The sequence below is a fragment of the Apium graveolens genome, chromosome 11 (assembly GCF_009905375.1).
Source record: "Apium graveolens cultivar Ventura chromosome 11, ASM990537v1, whole genome shotgun sequence".
Classification (NCBI taxonomy): Eukaryota; Viridiplantae; Streptophyta; class Magnoliopsida; order Apiales; family Apiaceae; genus Apium; species Apium graveolens.
This window is the reverse complement of record NC_133657.1, coordinates 180688761-180698873: the sequence shown is the minus strand read 5'-3', so window position 1 is coordinate 180698873 and position 10113 is coordinate 180688761. Positions and strand designations below refer to the sequence as shown.

Sequence of the window (10113 nt, the reverse complement as noted above, 5' to 3'; positions counted from 1 at the left end):
TTGTATATTAATGCCAAAGGAGCTGACTAACTTACACCCCATTTCTTTATGCAATATGCTTGTTCGAGTATTATCTAAAGTCTTGTCAAATAGATTATAGTCATGTTTTAAAAGCTTACACTCAGACACAAAGAGTGCTTTTATAAAAGAAATATTTCTAAATGATAGTGCTTTAATTGCTTTCGAGGTAAATCATTATATAAGAAGGCTGACTAAAGGATCAAATTGCATGGCTATTTTCAAAATAGACATTTCAAAAGCATCTGAACTGTTGGAGTAGGGCTTTGTTCGAACTATGATGCTTATATTTGGTTTCTTTGAACTAAGGGTTACAAGAATTATAGGTTTAATCACTTATGTCTCACTTGGTTTCTCCGGTGACTTTGTTAAAAATGGCTGTATGGGTGGTTTGAAATTTTTGGATGAGTATGTTGCGAATTTCAATGGAGGTGTGTGGTAAAATTGAGAAAAAGATGAGTACTTTCTCGTGGGGAAGTTGTTTATCGGGTAAAGGAGTTAAATAGTTATCTATTAAGGATATTTTCATTAAAGATATGGAATTTAAAGTTGGAGAAGTATTAATATTAAGGATTTCACCTTAGAAAGACTTATCAAGATTTGGAAAGAAAGGAAAGTTGATTCGGCTTATTATTGTTATTGGCTTGTACTATTTAATATTTATCAAAGTATGCTAAAACTTGCTAAAACTTAGACTAAATTCTTTATGTTCATTTTACTTTGTATATCATGTACATGTAATATTTTTTATTTCTAGAATACCCACTGGACATTTAAAATGGACATTTAAAATGAAAAATAGACATATCATCATTAATGATTAACAAAATAATGTACTAGTGACTGTGTTTATTTAATATTTTTGTTATTCAAATTTATGTTTTTATATTATATATTCAAAAAATATATTAATTCATTTTTATTTATTATGTGTACTTATACAAATAGTTTATTCTAACATATATGTATGTGTCGCCCACTAGAATACCCCCGAGAGTACCATTGATTCTACTAAACAAATTTAAAGTTAATTATATTTGACAAAACATAAAAAAAATTGATTATAATGGTTAAAAATATTGTCTAAATTAATTATGTTTTTCGATAGAGTATCTGTTATTTAGTTACCATTTATTAATTTAGAATATAAGACGTTTTTAATTGTGGGAATATAATTTAAATATTTTTTTGTGTGTATAACACTTGTTCTGAAAATGTGCATGTACATGTGGTGTCAGTGTGCATGTACATGTGCGTGTCACATTATTATCAACGTGTCAAGCCTTTTCCAGGTTTATAAATAAAAGGCTAACTTATTTCTCTTTAAAAGAAATAAGGGATTTTTCCATTTTCTGAGTCTTGTGTCCAGAGTTGCCTTGAAATTCAGAGAGATGAAGAGAAAATTTCAAGAAAGATATAGTTTTGATTATGGCGTGGATATTAGTAGACAACAGCTTAGAGATTCAGGTCAATAATTTCTATCATCTCACTCTTTATATAGCTGGATTATTTATTTATTTATCATTTTACAATTTTTGAGCTTGATGTGCTTTTATACAGTTAATATACTTTTATGTTATTTTTTATTAAAATAGTATTAATTTTTGAGAATGGTCTCCATATATTTTAGTAGGAGTTTAGTAAGAGTTTATGTGTTTATGCACATGCTTTGTGGTGAATGGATTTCAATATATACTCTCTTCTACGAATGGATTGACACTACTAACAAATACACAATTCTATATGTTATAGGCTTAAATAAATTTTAAATAAATTTTTGTCTTCGAGTAAAATATTTTGTTTGTTATTTATTGTTGAAAAACTTACAGAAAAGAGAAGACACCTACATTTTTTTTGCAGAACTTGTACTGCTATATTTCTTCTTATCTTTTCTTCTCCTAAAACTCAAGGTAAACTAGCCATTATATAGGCTTTACAAACATATTAAAACTAACTATTACTAAAATTAACCACTACTAATTAATGGGTAAATTACATGTCCATAATTTACTCCATAACTCCACTAGCCCACTACTAAACAATTCTAAAATAATATTTTTCTCTAATAATTAATCTATTGCTAAATATCAAATAATTGAATAAACAAATAATTAATAACTAAATTTAAGATTATTCCAACATTCACCCCCATAATCTTAAATTTACGAAGCACTTTCTCTTCGCCTGTGATGCACTTCTCACCACCATCAATTTTGATGCACTATCTCATCAAAAACACTTTGGAGCACTTTCTCTCCAAAAACACTTTGGAGCACATTCTCTCCACAACTCTAAAATAAAATTTCTTTCATTGCCTCTTGAGCCATGATATCTTTCTCATTATTTCCCCGCTCATGTTCCTCCTTCATTTTTATTCTTACTTCTCTTTTCCTTTTCCACGTACCATTTCATCTTGATATTTCACTAAATATATATGGAGAAATTTTTAATACCATTTGAAATCTCAGATAAATACTTAATATATATATATATATATATAAATGTATGTATTTCTCAGAGTCTCACAAGCCTTAGAACATATAGCTCTGATACCATGTTGAAAAACTTACAGAAAAGAGAAGACACCTACATTTTTTTTGCAGAACTTGTACTGCTATATTTCTTCTTATCTTTTCTTCTCCTAAAACTCAAGGTAAACTAGCCATTATATAGGCTTTACAAACATATTAAAACTAACTATTACTAAAATTAACCACTACTAATTAATGGGTAAATTACATGTCCATAATTTACTCCATAACTCCACTAGCCCACTACTAAACAATTCTAAAATAATATTTTTCTCTAATAATTAATCTATTGCTAAATATCAAATAATTGAATAAACAAATAATTAATAACTAAATTTAAGATTATTCCAACATTTATTAGAGTCATTTGATAGAAATACAATTCCAAATTCATATTTTACAATAATAAAAAAATTAAAATATACAAATCTTATTAACAGTTTCCTTTTTAATAATATGAATACGGTAATCAATCACAAAATGTGACTGTAATGTTATTGACAACTATTTTTAAAGTAAATGTGAGCTTAATGTTATATACCTATTGTTTACAACTATGTAAGCTAATAAGAAAATTGGATCATGTCAGGAAACTTGTTGCCGGCTGAATATGTGTTAAGCCAGATGAGCAGGATGGTGCCAAATGATGGTGTGATATCTGCTGGTGCAGTAATATCAATCCACGAATGTGTGTCCAAATTTATCAGATTTATGACAACTCAAGCAAACACTAGGTGCATGGAGGAGAAGGGGACAACCATCACTGGTGAGGATGTGTTAATAGCAATGAACAATCATGGGTTCTACAGGTACATTGGCCCACTATTTCTCTATCTAAATCACTTTCGTGCATATGGAGGTGACGAGCATCCCCGGTTGAGGGGTGAGCTCCCTGAAATCTGAACCGGATTATGATATTTAAGGAGTGATGGCAGTGAGAGGTTTTGTAAGGGATGGTCACAGTGATGGACCTTCAGTTAGTGCTGCTGGTTCGAATGGTAATAGCCTACCATAAACCATTTTCCAAGTGCCAAAAAACATTTAACTATTGTCACATTTAACTACTTATTTTTCCTTCCTAAAACATAATACACTTGGTGCATGTAGAAAGTACACAGAGATGGAGAAAAAAGAATAAAAAAGATTTTTTTGGTTGCAGCAAAAAATCTTGGAGCAATAAGTTCCTGCATTTGCAGCTGTTACTTGAATCAGATAATGACAAACAAGTTCCTAACACTGGTTACTTGGTGCATTTGCAGCTGTTACTTGAATCAGATTATAATAAATTGGTTGAAAATGTTAGAATTCAAACTCGAACTAAAGTAAAACTTTACATTATTCACAATAGTAGTAAAAGTAAATAAAGTATATATATCATGTTAGTGTGAATGTTTAGTTGTCGAGAAATAATGTCAACAAATGATGCACGCACGGATGTAAAATAGTGTGTAATATAAATTAAAGCTACTATTATTAGTCAAGGTATGATGTCAGGAATGATGTAAAGCCATGCAAGTCTGGAGCCTATATACAGGCAACCTAAACTCAAAAATAAAATTAATTGAAGTAAAAAAGGAAAAAAAGTTAGAGAGAAGAAAATAGAGTTAGAACTCTAGAGAGAAAGAAAAGGCTGAAGCCTTATTTGTGGTAAATTTTTAGCTTTTATCTTTGTGTGAAAATTAAATACCAAGTTCTGTATACTTAAATTTTATGCTCTTTATATATATTTATATTGAGTGTATAAAAGTTTATCGCGTTTCCAACAAGTGGTATCCGAGCCAAGGTTCCGTTCGAGAAAAGATGGCAAATATGATGGCGCAACCACAAATCCCGAAATTCAACCACAAATCCCGAAATTGACGGCAACAAATTACGGGAACTGGAGTATCCAAATGAAGGTGTTACTCTGTTCATATGATAATTGAGATATTGTTGAAAGTGGTTATGACGAGCGCGTAGATGCTACCACTGAGGCGTCCCTTTCAAATGCGGAGGATTATTTTGAAAGAGACCCGGAAAAAAAGATAAAAAGGCGTTATATATAATTATTCAAGGAGTTGACGAATTAACCTTTGAAAAAATTTCAAATGCAAAAATGGCGAAAGACGCGTGGGAGATTCTGCAGAAATCATTCCAGGGTGTCGAGAAAGTCAAAAAGGTTCGGCTCCAAGTACTACGTGGGGAGTTCAAAAATTTGAAAATGAAGAGTTCTGAATATATTGGTGAACTTGTTACGCGTTTGAAAACAGTGACAAATGAGATAAAAATAAATGGTGAAAGTCTTGACGATGTTTGGGTGATGGAAAAATTACTCCGTTCGTTGACAAGGAAATTTGATTACGTTGTTACTTCTATCGAGGAGTCAAAGGACTTGTCCACAATTTCCATTGATGAGCTGATTGGTTCACTTCAAGCGCATGAGTAGCGAATGAACCAATATGATGATGTAAGCCATTTGGAAAAGGCGTTATAAAGTAAGGTGTCCATTGGTGACAGTTCTGGCAGTAGCAGTTCTACACATGGCAGAGGTGGCTTTAAAGGTGGCTACCGTGGTGGACGAGGACGAGGAAGGCCGTCCTTCAATAGAGTCCAGAATTTTGAAGGGTATCAGCCATCTGGTCGTTGTCAAAATTTCAGAGGCCGAGGACGAGGCGGATATCAAGAACCAGGTGATAAATCTCAATATCAGTGTTATAACTGTAATAAATATGGCCATTTCAGGTATGAGTGTAGAAAACCAAAGGTGGAAGAAAAGAGTCACTTTGTTGCAGCAAAAGAAGATAAAGACGTTGGCACTGCAATGTTCCTCACTTATGAAGGAGACGAGGAGAGCAAGAAGAATGTTTGGTGTCTTGACTCAGGGGCCAGCAATCACATGACGGGTCATAAAGATTTATTTACGGAGATAGACGAGACCATCAGCGGAGAAGTTACTTTTGGTGACTCGTCAAAAATTTCGGTCAAAGGAAAAGGTACAATTACGATTGTGTCAAAGAATGATGAGAAAAAGTATATAAATGATGTTTATTATATACCTGCTTTGAAAAATAATATCATCAGTCTTGGCCAACTTGTGGAGAAAGGGTATAATATTCAGATGCTGGATAATTCTCTCATCATCAGAAATTAGGTACGAGAATTAATTGCAGATGTGGAGATGTCAAAGAATCGTCTGTTCACACTTGATATGCAGACAAAAGTGCATAAGTGCTTGAAATCAGTCATTAAAAATGACTCGTGGTTATGACATTTAAGATTTGGCCATCTTGGATTTTCTGGCTTAAAATTATTGTCAAAGACAAAGATGGTGGACGGCTTGCCAGAAATCAATGGACCAGAAATTTTGTGTGAAGCATGTGTCAAGGGGAAACAACATAGACAAAGTTTTTCTGTTGGAAATTATGGAGAGCCAGGAGGCCATTAGAGATAGTTCACACAGATATAGCTGGTCCATTTGATATCCCATCCCTTGGTGGTGGTAGGTATTACCTAACATTTATTGATGATTTTAGCAGGAAAAGTTGGGTGTATATCATCAAAGAAAAATCGGAGGCTCTTGATAAATTCAAGGTGTTCAAAGCACTGGCGGAAAAATAAAGTGGACATTATTTGAAGACACTCCGATCAGACAGAGGAGGCGAGTATACTTCAAATTTGTTCAGGAGTTTCTGTCGAGCATATGGTATAAATCATGAATTGAATGATATATACTCCTCAACAAAATGGCGTTGCAGCAAGGAAGAACCGCACAATTCTTGACATGGCAAGGAGTATGGTGAAAGCAAAATACTTGCCAAGAACTTTTTGGGCGGAAGCTGTTCTATGTGCAGTTTATTTGTTGAATCGCTGTCCAATAAAAAGTGTCAGAAACAAAACTCCAAATGAAGCATGGAGCGGGATCAAACAATCAGTTTGACATCTCAGAATTTTCGGATGTATTGCTTATGCCCACGTTCCCTATTAGAAAAGGAAGAAGCTAGATGATAAAGGAGAGAAATGCATCTTCACCGGATATGACAAAAGGAGCAAGGTATACAGACTCTATAATCCCATAACGAAGAATTTAATCATTTCTCGAGATGTTGAGTTCGATGAATCAGATTACTGGAAATGGAGCGAGGATGAAAGAAAAGTTCCTGGTTTATTTTTCAATGGTTATGACGATGACAGTGATAACCAGAACATTGAAGATGACGGAGATGATGATCAAACTCCTCCACCAAGTCCAAATCAACAAACTCCTGGATCGACACCATCCACAGGTTGAAGCAGCAGTTCTGGGGAAGTACCGAGAAAGATGCGGAGTCTGGATAATATCTATGTAGCAACATGTCCGGTACAAACATCTTTTGTTTATTCTTTATTTTGTTTAATGGTTGAATGTGATCTAGTTACATTTGAAGAAGCTTCTGAACAAAGCAAATGGAACAAAGCCATGGATGAAAAAATTGGTGCAATCAAGAAAACTGATACATGGGAGCTCACAGATCTTCCAGAAGGACATAAAACAATTAGCGTTAAGTGGGTCTATAAGACCAAGATGACTCAAGAAGGAGAAGTGGAAAAGTATAAGGCAAGGCTAGTAGCTAAAGACTATAAACAAAGATACGGGATTGACTATGATGAGGTATTTGCTCCAGTTGTAAGAATTGATATTATACGGCTTCTGACAACAATTGCAGCTCAGAACCAGTGGAAGATATTTCAGATGGATGTCAAGTCACCATTTATCAACAGTTATCTTGAAGAAGAAGTCTATATTGAGCAGCCTCCCGGATATATATGTTCAGAAAGGCCGGGAAAATAAAGTCTACAGAATGAAGAAAACCTTATATGGTTTAAAGCAAGCTCTGCGGGCATGGAATACAAGGGTTGATGAATATTTTCAGAGAAATGGTTTCGTGAAGAGTCCATACGAGCATGCCCTTTATACGAAGACAAATTCAGGGAACGATATTATGATCGTGTGCTTGTACGTGGATGACATGATCTTATGTATGCAGTTGGATTGGTTAGAGGTACATGGAGAAACCGAAGCAAGATCACTTCATGGAAGCTAAAAGAATTTTGAAATATATTAAAGGTACACTTGATCAAGGTCTGTTTTACCTAATTCTCAAAATTCAAAATTAGTTGGCTACTCAGACAGTGACTATGGCGGATATATTTACAAAGTCATTGAAGCCAGATATGTTTGGAAAAATGAAGCAGAAGCTCAAAATGCAAAGTCGAGTTTGAGGGGGAGTGTTAGAATTCAAACTCGAACTAAAATAAAACTTTACATTATTCTCAGTAGTAGTAAAAGTAAATAATGTATATATATCCTGTTAGTGTGAAGGTTTAGTTGTCCAGAAACTAATGTCAACAAATGTTGCACGCACAAGATTAGGAAGTCTGCATGAAATAGATTATGGTTGTGCCTGGGGAAAGCCTATCTGGAAAGCTTTGAATACATATGAAACAAAGAAAAATGTGGTAACAGCTGGTGGAATCCTGGAATTACGGTAGGCTGCAGCATATGGAGACTTCACAGTTTACGAACAGAGCATGTGTCATACATGCATGCATAAAGGACTGTAAAATAGTGTGTAATAGAAATTAAAGCTACTATTATTAGTCAAGGTATGATGTCAGGAATGATGTAAAGCCATGCAAGTCTGGAGCCTATATAAAGGCAACCTAAACTCAGAAATAAAATTAATTGAAGTAAAGAAAGAAAAAAAGTTGGTGAGAAGAAAATAGAGTTATAACCTTGGAGAGAAAGAAAAGGCTAAAGCCTTATTTTTAGTAAAGTTCTAGCTTTTATCTTTGTGTGAAAGTTAAATACCAAGCTCTGTATACTTAAATTTTACGCTCTTTATATATATTTATATTGAGTGTATACAAGCTTTATCGCGTTTCCAACAGAAAAACAAAACAAACAAAAAAAGAACTCTGGGTTCTTTGGGAATATTATGATTAGAATGCTGGAAATGTTTTTAAAAATGTGTAGATCCTTAAGGATGAATTACAAGAGGTTCAACCAAACATGATGCTTGACTCTGAACTTCAAAAACAAGAAATCTCTACCTGCAAAGAGCTTGATGAAACCTTAATTATTGAGAAGTTGTTTTGGGCTCTGACTTCCAGAACTAGATGGCTCAATGAGGGAGATGGGAACACTTCTTTTTTCTTTAATCAATTTAAAGATCACTAGAACTCCTCCAAAATCTTTGCTATAAATGAAAATAATGGTGACACGGTTACTGGTCATGATAGGTCAATTTCTTCCAAGAAAGCTTTGAAATGGAGTCTAATAATAATGATATTGAATTATTGATCTTATTGATGTTAACTGTGATTCCATTTTGGATCCCAGGAGTGTAACTCTTTGAAAGAAATGTGGGGGATTTTCTAGAGGAAGGCTCCTAGGTGAATTCTTAGAGGTTCCAATGATAGCTACCAGGTGACTTCAAAATTTGTTCCCTTTTGATCGAAAGGCTAATTAAAAGAATTCTCAATTGGACTGTTAGTTTTATAATGAAAAGCGCATAGGATTTGTTGCTGAAATAATACGGAGAAAACAGGTATGAAACAATAGGAGTTCTTAAATTTATCCGTCAGTAAAACAACATTTTATATGTGCTCATACTAAACAGCTATATAAATGACTCAAATTCTAATCAAGAAAGATAAGAGACAGACTAGCTATTTCTTTGAGAGAAGGAACTACTTATTGGCTAGGTTTACTATACTAGTTGTTGCAGGTTAAGTATACTACCTAAAAAAATAAGAAAATAAATTCAGTCCTGGAGCAAATAATAACATGGACTACCAAATTCATATCGTATACGGGCCGAAGTCAGCTCATTGAAGAAGTAATTGTTTCCATTCATAAATCTTTCTAGAATCAGCATTTTGTTCTTATCAGTCTCGGAAAGAGTTATGGATCGATGGCATTTTCAAGTCAAACTGGGAAATGAAAACAACATTGGGTTGTAGCATGAACCATGGTATAATCACAAAATTATTTCTGGTCAACTCGCTTCCTCTTCCATGGTCAGTTTGAGTATTGAAATTATCTCATCAAAAATGCCTCAAATGGATCCTGAACTACAACAATACTATGCCATTCCAAATGCACAAGGGGGATGTGTATGTATGGGATTTGACTGAACTCAAAATGATTACAAACCACGATAGGTTAGGAGAGCATAAGATCAACTGGACCAACTTTTTGTGGCACAAACTTTACATTCAAATATATGTCTTCATTGAATCGATACCATGTCATGGAACTATGGAAGACTTCCCACTATACTCAGACTCTATAAATTTAGATGTTCTGCATTGCTGGAAGGGAAGGTAGTGATTATTTATTATGTTGCAATGCCCATTTACGGAATTTATCTTAAGGAGGTTGTTGTTTATGCTAGCCCCGGATATGAGTATTCGTCTTAATAGCTTGAATCAGCTGCTTTGTTATGTTGAAGTGCAGATTAAATTTGCATCCTCGAGAGAATTACCTCTCCTGGCTCCTTATGTGGTCATTTGTCAGGTATGACAATGAAGAAATAGTGCTGGT

General features: G+C 33.9%; 2 protein-coding genes across 2 annotated transcripts; both read left to right on the top strand.

The window, feature by feature from the left end:
* The first annotated feature begins 295 nt into the window (after positions 1-295).
* On the top strand, positions 296-3452 carry LOC141696218 (transcriptional activator hap3-like). Its single transcript, XM_074500392.1, has 2 exons — positions 296-449; positions 3139-3452. The coding sequence occupies exons 1-2, from the start codon at positions 296-298 to the stop codon at positions 3450-3452; spliced, it is 468 nt and encodes a 155-aa protein (XP_074356493.1).
* Positions 3453-4644: 1192 nt separating this feature from the next.
* On the top strand, positions 4645-4974 carry LOC141696217 (uncharacterized). The gene has a single exon (XM_074500391.1). The coding sequence runs from the start codon at positions 4645-4647 to the stop codon at positions 4972-4974; it is 330 nt and encodes a 109-aa protein (XP_074356492.1).
* Positions 4975-10113: the final 5139 nt, after the last annotated feature.